The sequence below is a fragment of the Rhipicephalus microplus genome, unplaced genomic scaffold (assembly GCF_043290135.1).
Source record: "Rhipicephalus microplus isolate Deutch F79 unplaced genomic scaffold, USDA_Rmic scaffold_133, whole genome shotgun sequence".
NCBI classification, from domain to species: Eukaryota; Metazoa; Arthropoda; class Arachnida; order Ixodida; family Ixodidae; genus Rhipicephalus; species Rhipicephalus microplus.
The window spans coordinates 126,477-152,424 of NW_027464705.1; the positions used below are offsets into that span (position 1 = coordinate 126,477).

The 25,948-nt window shown below is 34.8% G+C and overlaps 1 protein-coding gene and 1 long non-coding RNA gene across 4 annotated transcripts in view; one reads left to right on the plus strand and one right to left on the minus strand.

The window, feature by feature from the left end:
- Positions 1–440, plus strand: part of LOC142790847 (GATOR1 complex protein NPRL2-like) — a 30,299-nt gene extending 29,859 nt beyond the window's left edge. For all 3 annotated transcript variants that reach the window (XM_075885379.1, XM_075885380.1, XM_075885381.1), the window contains one exon: positions 7–440. In XM_075885379.1, the coding sequence (XP_075741494.1) occupies positions 7–74 (68 nt within the window). In that variant the 3' untranslated portion in view covers positions 75–440. The remainder of the gene's footprint in view (positions 1–6) is intronic.
- LOC119166938 (uncharacterized) overlaps positions 227–25,948 on the minus strand; it is a 61,253-nt gene continuing 35,531 nt past the window's right edge. Inside the window, exon 3 of the long non-coding RNA XR_012889799.1 lies at positions 227–24,139. This is a non-coding gene — a long non-coding RNA (uncharacterized LOC119166938). The remainder of the gene's footprint in view (positions 24,140–25,948) is intronic.

A 25,948-nucleotide genomic window follows, 5' to 3' on the forward strand; every position in this document is an offset into this window, starting at 1 on the left:
CAACAGGGATGAGCTACAAAGAGCTGGACGACATACTTGACAAGGATCCCAATGTCTGTGTGTGCTGGAAGTAACCAAACTACATTGGTGCAGCAATTTAAGTTATCAAATGAAATTATTTTATTTGAGTTTTGTATATAAAACAAAGTGGCTTACATCGATTCATGGTAGCTTTTTTTGTGTGTGTATGCCACCACTGCAGCAAGAGAGAAAAAACACCAGAAAATAATGGCAATACTTTTTATTGATCCAGTAAGTTGTGAGCAGAAATGTAGCACTTTTGTTCTTTCCATCTTGACGAAAATTGCCAAGTTAGTGCAACATTAGTGAAACTCTCTGCAGCTTCCTTTACCTCTTTGTGGTGTTGGCGCACCTGAATGAAAGTTCATTACAAGTGTTATAAATTACAGAACAATCACAATAAAACAAATTATATTACCCCTCTGTTGTGTTCTTGTACCTGAAGAATAACCTCACCAGAAAGGTAGAGGATTTAAGAACAATAATAATAGAGCACAGATTATTTTGCTAGATTATTCCAGGGCTCATGTAGACAATATATACCGCTAGTCATAATTGAGCTATCCAGCGCCTAAAAATATAATTGTTGGGATTGTTTGAAGATACCTGCAAGCATCAACTTGTGTAAGCTGTGGCAATTTCCCACAAAATAATAGAGAGTTTCAAGCTGCCAGTGTGCTCTTATGTTCTCTCCAGTTCTCAAGTTTCTGTATTATTTGATTTTAATTGAGGAAGAAAAACGCTCATCTTGGACACCAGGCATACAGCATGCGATGATTGGGCCTACACGCTGTAAAAGGCCACAATAAAGGTCCACACACTAATTTTGATATTGCTAATTAAGAATTCTCCAATGATGAATGTGTCATACCAGCAGTCTTCTTATTCCCTCATTCATATGCACTTCAGTAGGCATTAGTCAAATCTTGCTTTTCCTCGTAACTGCATTTATGATGTAACATAAGTGGATGGCCAATGGGATACAAAAGGTTGATATTCTTCATTTTGACAACAGTACTAAATACCATGAGGCATTAGCACAAATATGCAAACATCATACATACTGATGAAACACTAAAAAAAACCTTAGGAGAGCTTTTGCTGTTCAAGTCTCCAATCTTTTCAGCGCTTCACCATCATGACCACATATATCACAACACGCTCTACTAGCAGTTCCTCATAGTACTGTAGTTCTATAGCCCACACACACACACACAAAAAAAAAACCAAAAATTAACACATATGGGCACAACTTGCAACAATGTTTCAGGATGGGTGCAAAGTGCCTTTGGAAATACTGTAGCAAGTTAGCACCAGTGTGTGTCGCATCTGTCTTTTTTTGTTTTTTTTTCATACAATAGGCATAGCCAGCATGCCTATACAATAAGTTCCTAAATTCTACCCTTAAGCATCTCAATTTAGAGTCACGAAAATGTGACTAATTGTGTCACAACATTTAGTTTCATAATATTGTCGTCCTGTCAGTTTTGTGGGAATGCACTGCAGACACCCTAAAATTGTGATATTTCATGCTATTGCAGAACTATTTTATCTATTGCAGAACCATTTTATAATTTGCAGCAATGGAATCAAATGGCACTTTCTGCAGTGGCAGCAGAGATGAAGATGCCACAAGAAAAAGTGCTATCACACACCACTTCCACAGACTGTACTATGCAACTTTGTTAGCAGACATTGGAAGATTGGCCATTAATATTGGGTGGCAGGCTCCCTTCTCCCCTAGCACCTGCCCCTATTCCACTCCAGTTTATTTTTATTACAAAGTGAAACACAGTCGAACTTGCATGGCATTCTTCCAATGTCTGCTCCAGTCAACAGAAACCCTTTCAACCATCACCATCCAAATGTGATGCATTAGACACACCACACACCAAAAACTTACCCCGATATTTCCGCTTAACTTGTTAAGCTCTAATGGGGGAAACAGTGATAAAAATGCATATCACCATGGCTATGCCCTCATTGTATGCTAATGTTTATCCAACCTTACAACACCTAAGAACATGATATTCCACAGTGCTCAAATTGCATTCTTTTTTATTTCCAATGTATCATGGTTTTAATTCTTTTTTTTTTTTCAGCACATTAAAGCATTATTACTACTGCATCATGTCGCCCTTATACCGCCAGAAAAGTATTACATTCTTTGTTCTGGTTGACCTCAATAGCTTTCCTACACTTTCTCTAATTAATATTTCTATACTACTTTTTTCAATAAGGCAAATTACCCTCAAACTGCCAGAGATGTATTATATTCCCAGTTCTGGCTGACCTCCATGCCTTTTCCAGACTCATGTCTTCTTTTTTCATTAAGGTAAACTGGCCTTAGTCCACCAGTGAAGTATCACGTTCCTAGTTCTGGCCGACCTCCATGCCTTCTTCTTTTTAATCAATATTCTTAGTCTCGGAATGTTTCTGTTCCGTTTCCTGGTAAGGCAAATTGCCTATAAACCACCAGAGAAGCATCATATGTCTAGTTCTGGTAACCCTCTATCGCTTTATCTATTTTCTCTCCAACATTCCTAGACTCGTCATGTCCGTTCTTTTTCTCGATAAGGCAAATTGCCCTTAAACCACCAGAGAAGCAAGACATTCTTAGTTCTGGTAGACCTCCATGGCTTTCCCACACTTTCTCTAATTGATACTTTTATACTCATGTCTTTTTTTTCCTAATAAAGTAAATTGCCCTTACACCACCTGTAATTATCACGTTCCTAGTTCTGGTCAACCTCCATGCCCTTTTCTATTTTCTCCCCAATCAATATTCCTGTCTTATCATGTTTCCGTTCTTTTTCCCGACAAGGCTAATTGCCCTGATGACGCCAGAGAACTATCATATTCCTTGTTCTGGTTGCCATCCAGGCCTTTTGCTCTCTATATTAACATTCCTAGAGTGGTGATGTTTCAGTCTTTCATCCAATGATGCAAATTGCCCTTGTACAGCCAGAGAATATTACATTACCATTTTAATAGACTGCTATGTCTCTTCTTTATTTTACATTCCTAATCTCAGCTGAGGCTTTCACATTCACCGACTCGCAAACCATCACGCACATAATTGCTTAAGTTTCTACATGCAATTCTTCCCTCATATTTGTTACTTATATTTGTTACTGGGCTTGTTACACAAGTAACCACTAGGTTGCTGTAATCGGCACTGAGGTTGCCTTAATTGGGAACCTGCCCCATATTATTTATACCCTTACGATAAGATTGCGTGCACAACAGTCGCACTTTTTGTGGAAGACCAACAATTACGCTGTATTATCTCGACCCATGCTAATTCTTTGCATACCAGTGTGAATACACATATCAAATCTAACACTGTGCTTCAATATCGATCACTACCTACTATTTTCACAGTGTTCTTGTATCTCCATCTAATAGTGTACCATTATTCATATTTCATTATTTCATTCAACTTCTTTTGATATTACATTTCAACAACCAGTTTTCATATGCAAGAACTGATTTTGGTTCAATAGTGTATCATTATCTTTGTTGCAACTTATTGATTTAAACATTTTAATCGCTTCCATTTGGACTACAAATCGTTTTAACCATTAGGTACCCTGCAAGCTCAATATTTCTCCGATCAACTAACTAACAGACGTGCTAACCCCCCTAACTAACTAGCAGACACACTAACCCCCTCCCCCTCTGAGCTTCTTCGTCTTTTTTTTTTTTTTGCATAGACCAAATGGGTTCTAAGAATACACTAACTAGCCTAAAGAAAAGCTTTACTGAGAGAAATAGAATTCATAGAGCAAGTTTGCTGGAAAAGTCCAAATAGTCAAACGTAGAAATAACTACATCTCTCACTGCACGGCAACCACAGACAACTATGAGGAGGAGGAACAAACTTCATTGCGAGCCAGCAATTTGAATGGCATAGCCTAGGCCCTCTAAGTGAGGACATTGAGATCTTGCCTCTTCCCTAGTTTGTAGGCCTGCTGACGAAATAAAGCTTATGCTGCGCAGCAACCTAGGTATAGCACAGGACGGTGACAACATAAGCAAGGTAAGCGTTATGGGTCAAAGAGGGCGAGGATAGTGTTTATTTTGGGATATCGAGCGACATCGACCTCCAAAAGATGAGCCAACTGGGTCAAATTAACAATAAAATCAGAACATAGAATTGCGCTTTGGAACAAATACGAAGATTTTGGACAGGAGGAAAACTGACGTCAAAAAATTAATGAAACAGTAACTATAGATTAACCGATGAAGTGACTATTGAAGTGGAAGGTAAAGCACCAAGGCAAGGAGACCGAGTCAAGTTCTAAATTAGGAGCTTGCAGAGCTAAGCTAACAAATAAGAAGAAAGTTGGCAACATAAGGAACTACAATGTTAAAGAGATAAAGGCAGTGGTACAAAAGGTACAAAAAAGAGACAAAGTTTAGGAAGGAATAAAATGCATGCTTTAAATGGCAAGCAGAGGAAATATTACTAACAGTTTCAGGTGTCGCAGAAAATCTACACTGAACTATGTCGTTTGAAAATAACCCTGGAGCAGAAGAAATATGAGCAAGACTTGGAAGTTTTATGTGCAACACCTGACAACGCTATAAACCATTCATGCACCTCAACAGCTCGCCAGATCACAACTTTTGATGATTTACAAGTTGTTTATTATTTACAAAGACAAGGAGAAAACTAAACAACTGCCCCAACCTGGAGAACAAGCCAGTTGTAGGGAAAGCGGATTTAACACTGATTTCGTTCATGTTATCAAACAGGTAGTAATGGAAAAATGGCTGGTGAATACAAATAACCCTTTTGACTTTGCTTTCCTAGTACAGATGCCAGCACTTTCATTAGCAGTAAGGTGACATGGAACACCTACATGGCTTAGATGACATATACAAGTCAATTGGGAAACAGAATCGAGCATGGAACGAGCAACACTCCACACGAAGCATCGAGTTTCAGCGCATCGTGCGATGGTATGCTCACTCCATGCTTAGTCTTCGTTTTTTACCACACTTTTCCTGGGCTATAATCTTCACTAACCAGCTAACAAGTTCACCCACTTAACACTTCAATACACACATAGACGAAAAAGAAAGGCTATAAAATTCCGATTTATGAAAGAGAGGAGTGCAGATTCATCTCTGCTACAGTTATAAATGACCTGCTATTGCCCTTTACATCCTTGTTGCAAGCGTTTGTTTCCTTTTCTTCATGCAACTATCACCACCTCGACAGACATGACCACACCAGTGATTTACATTACATCCAAAATAGAAGGCATAATTATTCTGTTGCTACCAAATGGCATGCACAAATATTATACTGCCACCAGTTTGTTACTGTTCACAGCAACTACTCGGTAGAGGACAGTGCTGCAATTTACACTACCAGATACCCTATACGTGGCACTGGCCCTTAATACCAGACCATTCATTACACCTGTGCGAAACTGACGTGTTTGCCTCTTCTATTATTTCGATTGTTCGAAATCTTTTTTCGTATACCTCAACAAAAGAAGCTTTACTTGCATATTACAACAGCCTCTTGTTTAACACACTGCACCAAATTTTTAGGTTTAAATGTGCTAACCTTCCACATACCACACGAAATCTTTAAAATGAGCTTAGGTTCTAAACATTCTCTAATTTTTCATTACATCTTATAAACGATGTTCCTTTTTACTAACCTCTGCAATCATTAAGCTGGCAATTCCAGGCTACTTTCTTGGTACTTCTTATTACGATAATACCTTAGGGAGCCTACCTTACATTACGAAGTCATGCCTGTCTCGTCTTGCCACACTGTTCATGCACCTCAACAGCTCGCCAGATCATGCAAAATAATATATTTTAAGTACTGCATGCTGCTGAGAAGTAAGACTTTTCGCATTGTTTCTCCGCTATCTCGACAGATTCTAGCTTTCTCCAACACCACTCCAAGTTTGTCTGCAAAATAAAGTTCCTGCACACCTGAATACCCACCCAGTATACTCTAGTTTCATTTTAAAACATCAGTACCCATTGTTTTTAACAACCATTTGTTATCTAATTTCAATCTACACTTTTGCTACAGCTTCTAATATCATTGAAAGCATGTTTATGAAGTCGATCTTCACATGCTTCGGCATTTTTGTTTAATGGCGTGTCCCACAACTCTTACACACAACTGTTGGCCATTACTTTTACACCACATAGACCCACACCGATCATTACTGAAGTAGTCTATGAAATAAATTTCCACATCTTTCATACTTGGATTTAAAGTTCATTTGTACTGTTGATTTTCATGCCATACAGGCTGTTTCGATTTGATTTAAAGCTCTATCGTTTATTATTAATTTTCATTCCATATCTATTTCTCAACTTATACTACTACAAATACTTTGCTAAGTAGGTCCCTGAATTATTTTCTGGTATGCTACAATATTTCGAGACAACAGTGTCTCAGTCATTACACTTTAATACTAATTTAAACACATTACTATTTTAACACCTTTTATTTTCCATTATTTACACCAACACTACTTCATTGAATATTCATTTAAGTGCATCTATGAAATCAATTCCTTGTATACTGTAACATTTCTTGATTGAAATGCACATGTTCTCCATATTTTACATTACACCATCTTGCATTATATATCTAAATCTCGTCCAAACATACTTTTTAAGTCGCATGTCAAACAATGCTAAAGAACTTATTTTTGTATACTGCAATTTTCTGCTTGAATGGCGCCTCATACAATATATTTATTTTGGCACCTTTCAACCACTGCTTATCAATAATTGTATACATCTCGGCTCATGTATACAATGTATACAAATACTATTCAAGGCTTTATAAAATACCAATCCACCTTCATGAAACGGCAGTGTACATCTATCGTACACTGCGATATCTGCATCAATAGCGCAGCACTGATTGCTAATAGTACTGATTTAAATGTCATTTTAATTGTTGCTTTTTATACACATTTTCCTGCATTGCTCGCCTCAACATTGCATCATCGCTCGTACTACTTCTACTTAACCATACCACATAAACCACTGTACCTCCTTTTTGCATACCATCAAACTTGTATACAGTTTACTTATACGTGTCTAAAAACTATGAAATATCATCTCACTTAGAGATTTATATCGCATTGTTAATTTTAATTTTTGTATTAATGATGTGCCATCTCGTCTCAAGCCACTTCTCTATGTACGATTCAAGGCAAAGGAAACCTTAATGAGCATGCTGTTTAAAATTTTTCTTATCCTGCCACGCGTTCTTCTTTCAGTGCATTGCACGGCGTTTTCGTTGAAGCTACTGGACGACGTTACTCACATATGTCATATCATCCGTAAGACAACTTGCAACTGCTATCCTCGGACTGATGACCTCATTGAGCCCTTTCATAGAACTATTTTCGATATGATATCCATGTATATGAACGTCAAATATACCAACTGTTATATCAATCTGTCATTCGCGACCTTTGCTTCTAATACTGCTACGCATGCACCACGGGCTATTCACCCTTCTCCCTTGTCTACGGCCGTTAACCAATATCTCCCCACAACTCTTTTTTATGATGTTCCAGTCTAACATCGGCGTCATGAAGAGAAAACTTACGTTCTAGAAAACATTGCTACTTTTTCCTATTTTTCGATATTTTGGTTCAATAAAAATATTATTGATGTCCTTTTAAAAAGTTCTCTTTTATAGCACACATATAATAACCCATGAAACGTCTATGAACAATCATAATTTATTGTACCAGTTTGAATGTTGTCTTAAACCATACATCTCTAACCATAAAAGTTTACTAAACACGAACATAACTCATCTATGAAGTTAATTTAGTGCATCATTATTGATTGTCCTTATTATTCATTTTTATGCTTCTTCATTCGACTCAATACTTTTCATTATTCATGCAGACATTTTCACATGCCATTATTGAGACAGCTTGGAGTCTGAAATCAATACTGCCATAATGTGATACTTGAACTGGACAGCACTTATAAATTGTGGATGTGGATGAAAAATTTTTGTGTGAATTAATAACACCTCTTTACACACCTTGTCAACCCACACATCTTCGTTCACTTATCAAATCGGTTTTCACCCTGCTTTTGTGATCTTATTGGAATAACATATCATTACTGATGACATTCAACTCCTTCAGATCACACTGCGTCAAAGGTTCTATCACAATCGGGGCTACTTCTTTGAATGCCACACAAAGCACATTTGCAGAAACAATTTGAACATGATTTTATATTTTGATACAATGGCACATCATTATTCGCTACTCATTCAAACTCTTTTCACGATTTTCTATTTTCATTCAAGAGCACATAATTATTTGCACCTCACTAACTACTATTGATCACATCGTTTCAACGGATTCAATTTTTTCTTCAGATATACCTACTCATGGTTCACTCAAAGACACTTGAACTATTTAGTTGCAAAAACAGTATTTTTATACTTATGTACAATTTCGAGTGACGCTAATTTTTATACCATGAAAGTACGTCTGTGAAATCGATTTCAACCTTCTTTCGACTGTCCAGAAGATAGCATGCAATAATTAGGCACATTTCATTCCAACCTTATCGATCCAAAAAAAATTTCATGCGAAGTTTATAAAGTTTATAACAAGATTACCATCAGTTCTCACCCTGCTTTGTTGTATCACCACATTGAATCAATCCATCTTCACTACTTCATTGAATGCTATACGGTATTTCTGTACTGATGTAGCGTCTTAAGCCACACCACTTTTTCCATATACGCACTATCTCGACTCAAGCCACTTCTCCATTTATGATTCAGTGCAAACTTATCCATACATGCCATTCAAAGCTGCACCACCATATAAATTATCTGCTACTGGTTCGTATACCAGCTGAAAAAACCTCTTTTGGGTGCATCACCATTCAACTTATCAATTCAGTACAACTACTTCGAATGCCATACTAAGTGCATTTATTAATCATTTTCCTATATGATTTGACAATTTCATTCAATAGCTCATTCAGACTCCTTTCGATCATGCAGGTTCAGGTTCAACTGTTATTATACATACCAACACGTTATTTGAGACCATACCATTGCAACAGCTATCACATATTCTTAGGTACCATATCAGGCCATGCTATTTTTTAAAACACTAAGGTACTCTTCTATTTGCAAACATTGTTCAAATCCTGACAATTATGTACCACGTCAAACAACCGTTTCATACTTTCACACCCACCCTTTAGATTTCTTTGCAATAACCATGCCAGTGCATCTATCAGTTACTACCATACCTTAATTGCTGCTACCGCATTGTATTATCACTCGTGCTACAACTCGTTTCAACCATACACTCAAACCACCATTTTTCTTTCATAAGGATTATTCAACTATGTTTCAAAACACTCAATTTTCACCATGTTTTTATACTTTCGATCAAAGCTAATAGTACATCATTCAAATTTTCATATCACGCCATTTAAACATTTATTTCATACGTACCACCTCGACCCAAGCTACTTCTCCATTTACTACTCAGTACCAATTCATTTACATGTATCATTTAAACCTTTGTCACTATCTCAAGTATGTTAACAGAACAAATATTTTTGCACCAAATTTCAATATGTTAACAGAACAAGTATTTACCCAACGAATTTCAATATGTCAGTTCATTAGCACACAAAGATCATCGATAGCTCTTCAAAAAGCCTCCTTCCCTAGCATATATTCAATATCCATCCACAAAACCTCTTTGAATAAAATCAAAGTACCCATACGTATCATACCAGTTTCAATGTTTCCTCACCCATGCATATATCAATCGACCCATATAACTTAACCAAATACAAATACAAACATAACTACATCTAAAATTAATTCTTGATGCACTACGACATCCTTGTTAGTCAAACATTATTGATTATTCATAGCACCGACTTTCTTCATTTACTACTCAGTACCAATTCATCTACATATATCATTTAAACCTTTGTCACTATCTCAAGTATGTTAATAGAACAAATATTTTTGCACCAAATTTCAATATGTTAACAGAACAAGTATTTACCCAACGAATTTCAATATATCAGTTCATTAGCACACAAAGATCATCGATAGCTCTTCAAAAAGCCTCCTTCCCTAGCATATATTCAATATCCATCCACAAAACCTCTTTGAATAAAATCAAAGTACCCATGCGTACCATACCAGTTTCAATGTTTTTTCACCCATGCATATATCAATCGACCCATATAACTTAACCAAATACAAACATAACTACATCTACTAAAATTAATTCTTGATGCACTACGACATCCTTGTTAGTCAAACATTATTGATTATTCATAGCACCGACTTTTACGCTTTATCATTTGACCCACAAAACATTTCATTTATTCATGCAGATGTCAAGTCACAACTAAACAGCACTTATCGAAACCAGGCAACTTTACAAAATCTATTTTTAACATAATTTTATATTTTCAATCAATAGCTCACTATTATTCACACCTCATTCAGACTTTTTTTCAAACCCCTTTTGTTTTCCTTTGGATAAAAGAGGTCAGGTTTAATTAGAGACTTTTCAAACATTGCATTGTAGAAACAGTATTTATGTACGATCTGGAACCACAGTCATTTTTGTAACACCAAGGTACACCTGTGAGATGGATTTCAACTTTCCTTCGTATCTTAAAATATCATGTAATTATACATATTACATTCCAACCCTATTAAAATTACCGCAACAACTGCATTTGTTACTTTTACACCCCTTATACCTTTTAATAACTATGCTATTGCGTCTACTAATTACTACCATACCCTCATTAGTAGCGTTCGCAACGTATCATTACTCGTACTACGCACTACAGCTACTTTAACCCATAGTACTTAAACCACTGTTGCTCCTCTATTATACCATAATCAGCTACGGAGTTTCAACTCGTTTTTCACCAAGCTCCTATACTTTGCTTTGAAGCATATCATGTCTCATTCAACTTTTTTATACGGTTTCAACACTCTTTCATTCTTTTATATATTTTATTTACCATCTCCAGCCAAGCCATTCCTCTATTTACTTTTCAGTGCAAATGCATTTATATCAGTAATACCTTCATTTCATTTTATTCATTGCCTTATGGCGATAGTGTTGTTTTTCTTACCATCACAAAAATCACTGCATTTTCATATACCGGTTGAAAACATCGTTAGAATCCAATACCACTATTGTTTCAATATAGTTCAATTATGCATGAATACTATCGATATTCTTTAAAAGCCTTACATAGCACATGTCCACCCACTAAACTGCTTTGAATGGAATCTTGTGTTTATGATTTATTATACCAATTTTAATGTCATCTCATTTAACATATTGACCCATACAACATTAGCGAATATGAACATAAACACATAAATGAAACATATATATTGTGCAACATTATTGACGTTTCTTGTATACATTTTTATGCTTCACCATTCGACCCACTCCTTTCATCATTCATGCAGAAATTTTCACGCGCTATTATTGAAACAGCCTTATAGTCAAGTCAATAAAATCAATGCCAACATAACTCAAAAGATCTTATTGATTTGCAATAATTAATTTCATCAACATTTTATAACCACTTTATACACACTTCGAAACATGCAACTGTATAATACCAATGTAAACTCACTAACAAAATTACTTCTGAGCCTGCTTTCAATAGTGTGTCATTACTGATGAGTTTTGAATCCTTTGGATCGCACTGTATCATACCACCATGCCTTGATAAGTCATTTGGATAGCGCATCTTTATTGATTTTTCAACTACTTCAGACAATATTATACCCGAGGTTTTTCATCACAACGACAGCTACTTCATAATTCCCTATCATAATTCCCATATTAAACACATTTGAGAAATGTTTTTTTGAACATGATTTAATATTTTCATTTAATAACGTTTTACTATTTGCTCCTCATTTCATTCGGACTTTTTCATCACACCATTTCAACCACTTTAGTTTATATATATATTATATATCTCGAGCCACGCTAAATTTTATATCACCAAGGTATGCCAGTAAAATATGTTTTAACCTTCCTTTGAGCCCCAAGAAAATAGCGTGTAATGATGCGCATTTCATTCGGTGTTTTCAGACGTAGCACTTCAACATCCACTCCGCATACCTTTACTCCCTAAGTGCATCCATCACACTTCAATTTCTTGCTTTCGCATTTTATCATCACTCACATTATATAGCACTTAAAACCACCAATTACCTGCTGTTAAAATACCATCATCACTTGGAAGATTATTCTGCTATGTGTCTAAAAACTCGCTTTTTACCATGCTCCTATACTTTGGTTTAAAGCATATCGTGTCTAACTCAGCTTTTCCATATCACACCATTTGAAAATTCAATCTTTTATTCCTTTTATATGCACAATCTCGACACAAGCCACTTCTCCATTTATGATTCAGTGCAATATTATCTATGCATGCCATTAAAAGCTGCACCACCATTTATAATATCTGCTACTTGTTTGTATACCGGCTGAAAAAAAACTTTTTATGAACTTCAATCAAAGTTCGATACATCGGTTAAATAGTGCATAAATATTGTAGATACCTTTCACAAAGCCTGCTTCCGTCGCATACATTTAATATCCGCCCACGAAGGTTCTTAAAATGAAATCAGAAGTACTCGTAACTTATCATACTAGTTTCAATATTACTTAATCCATACATAGCGATCCACAACAATTTAGCAAATCCGAACATAACTATATCTATGAAATTCATTTTTAATGTAACAGGATATTCCGATTATTTGTAGTACTTATTTCTGTGCTTCATCATTCGGCCCACTACTTTTTATTTTTAATGCATACGTCATCACATGTTTTCAGCCCAAAAATCCAAGCCTATAATATTATTGCATTTTGATATTTCAACTGAACAACACTTCACTGAACTGAACAGCAACTAAATCGCACGAATAAACATCATTCACAGTTTACAACCACTTTATACATACCGTCAACCCATGCAATTTCATAGAATACCACTGCACGTTCACTTATCACCCTGCTTTTTTATCTTGTTCGAATAGCGTATCGTTACTGACGAGTTTCAGAACTTCTTCAAATAATACTTCCCCGAATGCCATACTAAGCACATATATGAATTAGTTTTCTATATGATTTGATAATTTCATTCAATAGCCAATTATTATTCGCACCTCATTCAGACTCCTTTTGATCACACAGGTTCAGCTGCTTTTGTACATACTATACTAATACGTCACCCGAGACATCGCATACTTTTAGGTACCATATCAGGCCACGCTACTTTTTAAGGCCATGCTACTTTTCAAAAGACCTAAGTACACTTCTAACTGCAACCATAGTTCGAATATCAACAATTAAGCATGTACCACAAACAACCGCATTTCATACTTTTACACCCTTTAGATTTCTTTGCCGTAAGCATGCTAGTGCGTCTATCAATTACTAGCATATCTTAATTGCTGCCTTCCGCATCATCGCTCGTACTACAACTGCTTATTTCAATCATACACTGAAACCACCACTTTTCCTTCAATGGTATACGCCACCATCCATAAAGATTATTTAACTTTGTGTTAAAAAACTCAATTTTCACCATGCTTTCATACTTTGGCACAAAGCTTATAGTGTCCCATTTAAATTTTCATATCACGCTATTTCAAAATTTATTTTTTTATACGTACCACCTAGACTTAAACAACTTCTCCACTTACCACTCAAAGCTAATTTATCTATATATACCATTTAAACCTTTAACGCTATCTCAAGTACCTGGTATACATTGTTCAAATATATTTCCACTAAAACTATATATCCATTTAATAGTGCAAAAATACTATCGACAGCTCTTCAAAAAGCCCTTCTTCCCTACCATACATTCAATATCCATCCACTACACCTTTTTGAATGAAATCATGGGTATCCACACAAATCATACCAGTTTAAATGTTTCTTCACCTGTACATGTTAATCCATCCACACAACTTTACCAAATACAAACACAATTGGTTCTACAAAATTCATTTGATACACTAACGATATCCTGGTTAAAAGGACATTATTGATTATTCATAGGACCGACTTTTATGCTTTATCATTCGACCCACAACTTTCTATTATTCATGCTGATCGATTCACACTAATAAATTTCAACTACAGTTTACAACCACTTTATACAGACAGTCAACCCATGCAATTTCGTAGAATGTACCGCCTCAGCTGCGTTTCGTAATTTTACAGCGCTTGGATTTCTTTTCAATAAGCGTTCTAGCACTTTCATTGCTTGCTTCAGGACAATATTTTCACTCGTACTACGACAACATTTAACTATACCACCCAAACCACCATTTTTTTGTTATTTATACACGCAACATGTGTCTAAACACTCCTTCACCATGCTTCTACACATTAGTTTAAAGCATATTGTGTCTCATTCAACTTTCCATATCGCACTATTTCATCACTCATTCCTTCAATAACGTTATTCTTGAGTACCACCTAGACTCATTTCTTCGTGTACTACTCTGTGTAAGTGCACTTTATGACCAAATTATTTCAAAATATTTGGTATCTCAAATATCACCGATTTTCGTGTATTGGTTGAAAATATAATTCGAATTAACTTCACCAAATTTGATATTTTGGTTCAATACCACATGAATGTTACTTTTATTCCTTTAACAAAAAAAAAAAAAGTTTCTCCGTAGCATACATTAAATATCCACCCACGAGTGACATCACAGGAATTCATAATTTATCATACCAGTATCAATGTTACATTATGCCACTATAGAAACAGCCTTAAAGCTATGAAATCAATACTGGTATAACGTGTTACATCAATTCAACGGTGGTTATAACGTGTTACATAAATTCAACAGCAGATATCTATTTGCACAAATCAATTTCATCCACTTTATAACCATTTTTACACCCCAGTGAAACTATGCAACTTTATAGAATGCAACGAATATCATGACCAAATAGCATATTATTACCGATGGCTTTGAACTCCTTCAAATCACATATTTGAGGCTTGACGTCACAACCAAGGCTGCTGCTTCAAATGCCATATCAAGATTGTTCATAAAATTAATTTTAAACATATTTTATTCCCACACGATATCACATTAGTCGCACCTTATTTCAACTCTTTTTGACCACACCATTTCAACCACTTTTGTTTTTTTCTTTAGATATACATACTCATCCTTCATTTGAGACTTTTCAACCATTTCAAAACAATATTTCTGTACTAGTGTACCTGTAGTTATGTACACTCTCGGACCACGCCAATTTTTGATAACTCCAAGATTGAAACCTATTTCACGCCTGTGAAATAGGTTTCAATCTTCCTTCCAAGAAAGTAGCGTATAATGTGTATTTCGTTCCGAGCTTTCTTAAAGTGCCGCATCAACAATCACACCTCACACTTTTCAACCGTTCTTTTCTTTTCAATAACCAATGTTTTATCAACTACAACCATACATCATTAATTGCTTCCGCATCATACTAGAACTAGCATCGAACATACCCCTTAAGCCACGGTTTATCCGCTATCGATATATCATCATGGTTTATCCGCTATCGATATCTCATTACCATCTACAGGAATCATTCAATTAAGTGCGTAAGAACTAATTTTATGCTCCCTTAATTTGGTTTAATGACATAATCTATGTACTATCTCGAGCCGAGCCACTTTAATTACTATTCAGCGAAAATGCATCTATATATGCAATTCTTATATCTTAAATATCTTGCACTTTTTCATATACCAGTTGAAAAGCCTTCATAAAGTAAACTTCCAAGAAATTTTTTATCGGTTAAATAGCGCAAGAATATAAATGATGCCCTTTTTGAAGGCTTTCTTTCGCAACACATTTAAATGAAATCTAATGTAGTCATAACTTATTGCTCAAATTACAATGTTACCTCACCAATGACATCTAAGAAGTTGAAAACATTTTCATTGAGTTCAAAACTTTTCTTTAATGCAACATTATTCATCATTTGTTGTAGCATTGTCATTCATAATATTCATTTATATGCGTCATTCGACCAACTACTTTTTATTATCCATATAGACATTCATATACTTTTACTTCAATTGAACAGTGCTTCTTTGATTCACACGAATAATTTCATCTACATTTTAAAACCAACTTCCACAACCTGTCGACCCATGCATTTTCATAAAATAACTCTGAAGTTTCTCTATAAAGTCAGTTCCCACCTTGCTTTAATAGCTTATGAAGTCAGTTTCCACCTTGCTTCATTAGCTTCAATAGCTTATAATTTTAAAGGTGTATCAATGCTGATGTTTCAACTCCTTCAAACCATATTGTATCTGGTTTTTCTTCAACAACTGAGGTAGCCAAGTACATTTACGAAATTGAATATGGTTTTATACTTTTCATGGATGAGCATAATCATTGCACATCATTTCGACTCCTGTCTATCACACCGTTTTAGCGGTGTTATTTTGAAACACTTATACATAATCATGTTCCTTTGAGACCGTTCAACCTCAGCGTTTCAAAAACATTATTTCTGTACTTATGTACCATCTCGAGCCACGCTATTCGTTTCAACACCAAGCTACACTAAAAGTCACGTCTATGAAATCAACAACTGTGCACCATGATCTTTTTACTTCAACTGAACTAACTATTTTATATACCTTCTCGACCTATGCAACTTAGTGCAATACTGCTGTAAGCTCACCAATAAAATCAGTTCCCACGATGCTTGGACACCTTATTTGAAAAGTGCATCATACTAATGTTTCATTTCCTTCAGACTATGTTGTATCAGAGATTTTCATCACAACCGAGGCTACTTCTTCAAATGCCATATAAAGTGGCTACTTCTTCAAATACCATATAAAGTGCATTGACGAAATTCAATACGATTTTCACCTAAGGGCACATTATTAATTGCATCTCAATTGAACTCTTTTTCATTACACCACTTCAATCATGATTGAACTCTTTTTCATTACACCACTTCAATCATGAAGATATGATCATGAAGATTGTATATACATACTCATGCTTCATTTGAGACCTTTCAACCACACTGTTGCTAGAACGGTATTTCTGTACTTATGTACTCTTGAAGCCACACTACTTTTTTTTTTTTTTCAAAACTAAGGCATGACATGAATTTAAACAATCCTTTGAATCTTGATAAAATAGCTTTTATTTATGTATATTTCATTCCGATCTATGAAATGTTAACATAACACACTGTTTCTCCACCTTGACACCTAATAGCCTTTTTTTCAATGCCAATCCAATCTTAGCAAGTTTACTTTGCAGAGTTTACTTTGCAGTAATACCTTAATTGCTTGCTTTAGCATCATATCATCGCTCATAGAACTACTTTCAACAATACCACTTAGTGTTTGTATACCACCACGGCCTATAACGTTTACTCAAATATATTCTAAAACTTTATTTTATCCATTCTCCTATACATTAGTTCACTAACATATCGTATCTCAACCTTTTTATATTGTACTGTTTCTACATTTAATTTTCATCTTGACCCCAGACACTTTTCTCTACTACACAATGCAAGTGAATTTCTTTGTGTGTTATTACTCTTATTCCATTCAACACTTCATGACCATACCAACTTAATAACCATTACAAATATCACTATTTCTTGGTACACCGGTTCAAAATTTCAAAGAAATTGCTATCATCTTTCGATATCACGATTTATTAGAGCATAAATATCACTGATATCCCTACAATGACCAGCTAATAAACTTTTAGAAAGAAATTGAAAGTACTCACTATAACATGTAATCATCACTTTTTCAACCCATAAAACTTTGCCCAATAGGAACAGAACTGCATTTATGAAATTAATTTGATGCACTACAACATTCTGGATTGGTGATAAATTATTGATAATATTTTTTGCTTCATCATTTTACCCATTATTTTGTATTACTCATGCAGACTTCACATACCACTTTTGAAGGAGTGATAAAATTATTAAATAAATATTGCATTCCGAGATACTTATTTGAGATAACGGCACTTATTGATTCACACAAATTAATTTCATCCTCAATTATAACCACTTTATAAACCTTGCAGACTTATGAAACTTCATGGAATACTACTGTAAGTTCACCTATAAAATCAGTTCCCACCATGCTTTGACATGTTATTTGAAAACTACTATTACTAATGTTTCCACTTTCTCGGTGCATGTTAGAGTTTTTTTTTTTTTATCACAAACGAAATGCCATAACAAGTAGATTAATGAAATACAACACTACTTTACTTTTTCATGCACGTGCACATTAGTCGTGCCTCACTTTAACTGCTCAGTTGAGACTTTTAACCACACCTTTGCGAAAAGAAGGTTCACATGCTTATTATAGACCATACTGAGCCACACTACTTTTCAAAACCAAGATACACCTGCCACATAAATTTCAATCCGTCGAATTACAATGAAATAGTGTGGATTTAAGCAAATTTCATGAAATGTACATGTAGCACATCTACTAATAAATTACTTCATTTTACACCCCTTACAATTTAATCATCCATCGAATTACAATGAAATAGTGTGGATTTAAGCAAATTTCATGAAATGTACATGTAGCACATCTACTACTAAATTACTTCATTTTACACCCCTTACAACTTCTCTTCATCAATACTGCTAGTGAGTCTATCAATTACTACCATACTTTCATTGCATGTTTCAGCATGGCATGATCACTCATAGAAAAATTACTTTCAACTATACCACTTACACCACAATGTTTCTGCTGTTTATATACCATCACCACCTATGGTGTACATCGCACTGTTTCATCAATTATTCTTTTTTCTACATATATTTACTTTTATGCAACATCTCAACCAAAAACACTCCTCTGTGTACTATTTAGTGCAATTCATTGCTCTATGACCTATACTGTTTAAATTTTTCCACCACCTGAAAAATCACTACTTTTTCATATACCGGTTCCAAATCTCTATGAAAGATCTATTTCAACCATCTTTGAATACTAAGGTTGAATAACGAATGATTATATTGCTATAATTTCACATGATCATATTGATATAATTTCACAAAGGTTTCTTTTGTAGCATACATGTGATGCCCACCCACAAACTTTCTGAATTAAGTCACTTCACACAAATTGATTTCATCCACAGTTTACAACCACCTTATGCGCCCCCTCGACCTATGCAACTTCGTAGAATACTACTGTAAGCTCACCAATAAAATTATGTCCCACCATGCTCCGATAGCTATTCGAAAACTGCATCAATTAGTGATATTAAACTATCTCAGACCATATTGCGCCGGAGGTTTTTTTATCAGAACCGAGGTTACTTCATCAAATGCCATAGAACAGAACAGAACAGAACAGAAGGTTTTATTGTGCTAAATGAAGAAGAATACATGTGCATGATATACAGAAAGAGGTCCCATAGTCAGAGACTGCAAGGGGACCTCTTGTACAATGTAGAATTGAGAATGATTGTGATGTACACAATCTTCTTGGAATGTCCATAACAAGGACATTTACGAAATTTAAAAGTGATAATTTTTATTGAAGGGGAAAATATCAATCACACCTTTTTTGAGATCACACCTTCTCAACTATTTACTTTTATTCTTCAGATCTGTTGTTTGTTTGTTTTTTCGTCAGATAAAAGTTTCAGTAATCCATCAAATCTCCATATTGACTAATGTATACTTATAATCCTTTAGGATGTAACACATCAGCAACTATAGTTGTTTACTTATACACTACTTCCCTTGAATGACAATGCTAATACAGCATAGCTTCAAATCACTTGTGTCGCAATCACTCCTACCGCAAGTACTTTAAACCACACCACTCAAGTTTCAGTTTCTCCACTGTTTATATACGACAACCACCTAACTCATCTATGTGTCTATAATAAACTGAATTTTCACCTGCCATGAAACACCCCTTTATTACAAATATCCTTTGAACTTTTTCCGAAAGATCATACCGTTTCAACATTTTTTTTTACATATATTCAATTTTACACACCATCACCCCTTTAATACAAATATCCTCCTACCTCATTGAACTTTTTTTGAAAGATCATACCGTTTCAACATTTTTTTTTACATATATTCAATTTTACACACTATCTCGGCTCAAAGTCACTTTTCTGTGTTCTATTCAATGGAAGTGCGTCTATATTGTTTTCACAATTTCAATATTTTAGTACATAGTAGCATGTAATTGCAATTATTTCACTTAACACTTTATGACTATACAGAGTTTCAAAGTTTTCTTTTTCACATACCATCTCAAATATATTATTCGTTTACCACTAGAAAACGTCTTTAAAATGAGTGAATACCACCTTTTGATACCTTCATTCAACAGTGAAGGAGTATTGTTGATATCCCTTCAAATGCCTAGCCGTAATGTCCATTTAAGTAACTTCTTGTGATTAAAATCATAAGTACTTCACATTTTTCATACATAATTCTCTTCTATACAAATTAACTCAAACTTTTTCAAATAGGTATGTCGATAAATCTGGATCAATACCACAACATTACTGAATGTTGGCCACAACGATTTCAGCTTTAAAATCTGGATCACTGCTTAGGTTAATTATTCTTAAAGGCTACTAATTAAAGATCAATAAGTGCAATACAACGAAATAAAGTTCAGGTTTATTGCAATACTTTTGTTCTATAATAATGACCATCTAGCATCCTTATATGCCATTTCTTTGGTATCATTAAAATCGAGTTTATGAAATATTGACGCACTGTGACGTGATAGCGCTTATTGATCTAAGTAAATTACATCCACAGCTCTAAGCACCCTTTTAACTCATGCAACTTTGCAGAATACAACTTTAACAACATTTTTAAAATAGTTCCTTCTACGTATCAATACCTTTTGCGAAAGGCATAACGTTACTGACATTTGTTTCAACTCTACGATGTTCTATTATCAGTTTTCTGTCAGAATAGAGGCTACTTCTTGGAATACCATTTTTGTGAAGTAGTTTTTGTTTTACATGCTTTTATATTTTGATTAGACAAGATACTATGCGCATCTCATTCAAATGCTATTGCTCAAGCACTTTTCACCTTACAACCATACCATTACAAAAGAATTATTCCTGTATTTATATTCTAGTTTGAGCAATGGTTTTTTTTTTTTTTTTCCCGAAGAACACCTTTGAAGGGGGTTACCGCCAGGTTTTATATCCCGATACAATATACGCAATAATTCGGCTTTCGTTCCTTTTTACAGTAGTATTTCAACAACTGTGTTCAATTTTTGACGAAGTCACATTACTTTAACTTGTAATGAGTAACACTATATGCGTTACTGACTATTATTCTGTGGTTATTTGGTTCACATTGTGTGTATTATCACTAATTTCTCGACTCCTAAGCATACAGCTTGAACCACTATTTTCTGCTGTTGAGCTATCACGACCTATGGACCTTTCCTAAAGTACTATGGTATGCATGCCTACAAAATTAATTTTACTTAATGCTTCTATATATTTTTATTTCTGCCATGCGTATTCCACTTAGTATTTTATGACCATACTGTTTCACAAGTACATTTACATATACTATTTCACATATCACTACTTTTTTCATAAATACTTTAGAATATTTTCAACCTTTAATGAATATCTCAGATTAATTGCAAATGACCATATTCTAATATACATAGTTGCTAGACACACATTCTTACACCTGCACAGTGTAATATTTTAGTGTAATTGCGCATCACTCAGTACAGATTCCACACACACAAATTCACAGATCTGTATACCTTGATATATTGGTTTGAAAGTACTTTTCAATTTTTCAGATTTCATCCCATCGATCTCACCCACACATTTTCATTGAACAGTGTACAGCTATGTTTGGTTTCAACAGAGCTACAACTATTCATACTTCATTCTACTGATTTCTTTTTTATTTACCTGTACTTCTGATATTTTGGTTCGAAAGCAAATCGCGACTGTTATTTAGCAGTGCAAATATCACCCACACTATTTTATACACCAGGCCATATCCTTCTTGAAATTCACTAGCGCATCAATTTTCTTCATTTCATTGTACAGATGAACCCATATGTACACATGCATACTACAATACTTCAGTTCACTGAAATGTGCAGATTTCACTTACATAATGATACACTTGTGTACCTTGATATTTTGGTTTATAGCCTATTAGTATTCATAATAATTACACCCACATATTCATATACTTATATACTTTGGTTAAAACTCTATTTCATTGCACAGTATTTCATAAACACATTTTCATTGAACTGTATTCTGTAATACTTATGTTCAATAGTGCATTGCTATTCATACTGATTACACACACGTATTCATACCCTTGCATGCATTCGGTATAGTTGCCCATCATGGTTCGTATCTTATTCAGATTCCACATGCATTTATTTAAACATCTGTATACTGTTACTTACCACTATTCTATTTTACCAATATTTTTCTTATTTCACACACACAATTATTCACCCCAGTGAATACTTTGGGTTAATAAGGCATCACTATTTGCATCTCATTTTACAGATTTGTCTGACACTCAGATGCACATCACAATTCGAATTCATTCTACGAATTTCCCTCACATTTCAATGCACCTGAATACTACTATACATTAGTTTGAAGTCCATGACTATTTATCATTTGATTGCATAGATTTTACAGATTTTCATACAGCTAAAACCTAGATAAGTGCACACAATCATATACCTGTGCATCGCAATATTTTTGTTAATTAGTGCATCAATATTCATCCATTGTATTGACTTCACCCACAAATAAACGCACACCGATATATTCCACCTACACATATATTACACCTGCATACTGTGAAAGCTCATTACCAGACCATCACTATTCATAGCACCGATTTAACCTTATAACATATTTGTATACCAGCATACTGCAATAGTTGTTTTTTCATATCGATTTCACTCATGTTCACACACCTGTATGTTTAACCAGTTGTTTTATTAGTGCATCACATATTTCATTGTACCGGTTCCACTCGCATACCTTAGTTCACCAAAGACCACTATTTTTATTTTACAGTACCAATTCAATTCACTGTTTCGTCTTAATAACTCTATTCAATTCATATCGATTACATTCACGTTCACACACCTGTATACATTACAATTGCTTAACTTAGTTCACCAAAGACCACTATTTTTATTTTACAGTACCGATTCAATTCACTGTTTCATCTTAACTCTTTGCAAGTCATTCCGATTACATTCACGTTCACACACCCGTATACTTTATAATTGCTTCAGTAATACCGCACATATTCCACTATACCAGTTCCACTCGCATAACTGTATCCTCTAATACTTTGGTTCAATGAAACACCACGATTCGAATATCACTGTACCTATTTCGCCTGCATAACTATTCAAACACTTGTATACTTGATCTCTTGGATGACCAGTGCATCACTTCATATTTCATGGTAGATTTCACCCACATGTTCATATCCCTGCATACTGCTATATGTTGGTTTAGGAGCACATTACGACTTACATTTCAGTGTACGTATTTCACTTATTTCTATCAACTGTACTCTGCGATATAGTTCAATGACGACCACTATTGTTATTGAATACTACTGATATCGTTCACAACTCCGGTTTATTCCATGCCATTCATATCGATTTCACCCATTTCACACACCTGTATGTTTAACCAGTTGTTTTAATAGTGTATCACATATTCCTTAGTACCGGTTCTACTCGCCAATATAGTTCAATGAAGACCACTACTCTTAATTCACAGTACCAGTTTCATTCACTGGTTCGGCTTAACTTTTTGGAAATCATATCGATTTCACTCATGTTCACACACCTGCATACTTTATAAATTGGTTAAATAACGCATCACTTATTCCACTATACCAGTTCCACTCGCATAACTGTATAATGTAATACTTTGGTTCAATGAAGCACCATTATTCGAATTTCACTGTACCTATTTCGCCCGGATAAACTTTATCCTTGGGATGACCAGTGCATCACTATTCATATTTCATGGTACATTTTACCCACAAGCTCACACCCCTGCATACTGCTATATGTTGGTTTAGGAGCACATAACAACTCGCATTTGTTGGTTTAAGAGCAGATCACGAATCATATGTCAGTGTACGTATTTCACTTATTTCATTCTACTGTACTCTGCGATATAGTTCGACCACTATTCTTATTTCATAATACCGATATCATTCACAACTCCGGTTCATTCCGTGCCAATCATATCGATTTCACCCATTTCACACACCTGTACGGTTCCACTCGCCAATGTAGTTCAATGAAGACCACTATTCTTAATTCACAGTACCAATTTCATTCACTGGTTCGGCTTAACAACTTTTTACAAATCATATCGATTTCACTCATGTTCACACACATGTATACTTTATTATTGTAGTTCACACACCTGAATACTTTAGAAATTGGTTAAATAAGGCATCACTTATTCTACTATACCAGTTCCACTCGCATAACTGTATCCTGTAATACTTTGGTTCAATGAAGCACCATTATTCGAATTTCACTGTACCTCTTTTGCCCGCATAACTATATAAACACTTGTCTACTATATCCTTCAAATGACCAGTGCGTCATTATTCATATTTCATGGTACATTTTACCCACAAGCTCATACCCCTGCATACTGCTATTTGTTGGTTTAAGAGCACGACAGAACTCGCATTTCAGAGTACGTATTTCCCTTGTTTCGAATATTCAACGCACAACCATTCTTATCAATTTCACCCAGGTTCACACACCTGTATGCTTTACAAGTTGTTTCAATAGTGCATCACATATTGCATTGTACCGGTTCCACTCGCATAACATAGTTCAGCAAAGACCACTATTTTATTTCACAGTACCGATTTATTTCACTGTTTTGGCTTAACTCATTGAAATTCATATTGATGATACTCATTCACACACCTGTATACTTTATAAATTGGTTCAGTAACAACTCAGATAATCCACTATACCAGTTCCACTCGCATAACTATACTGTAATACTTCCGTTCAATGAAGCACCACTATTCAAATTTCACTGTAAAGATTATCTCTTGAATGACCAGTGCATCATTCATATTTCATAGTAGATTTTACCCACAAGCTCATTTATACCCCTGCATACTGCTATATATTGGTTTAAGAGCACATCACGAATCACATGTCAGTGTACGTAATTTCACTTATTTCATTCTACTGTACTCTGCGATATAGTTCGATGAAGACCACTATTCTTATTTCATAGTACTGATACCATTCAAAATTTCACTTTATTCCTTGCCATTTATTTCGATTTCACCCACGTTCACACACCTGCATGCTTTATGAATGGTTTCAATAGTGTATCACATATTGCATTGTACCGGTTCCACTCCCATAACATAGTTCAATGATGACCACTATTTTATTTCACAGTACCGATTGATTTCACTGTTCAAGCTTAATAACTTTTTGCAAATCATATCTATTTCACTCATGTTCACACACCTGTATACTTTATAGTTCACACACCTGTATACATTATAAATTGGTTAAATAACGCATAACTTATTCCACTATACCAGTTCCACTCGCATAACTGTATCCTGTAATACTTTGGTTCAATGAAGCACCATTATTCGAATTTCACTGCACCTATTTCGCCCGCGTAACTATTCAAACATTTCTATACTTTATCTCTTGGATGACCAGTGCATCACTATTCATATTTCATGGTAGATTTCACCCACATGCTCATACCCCT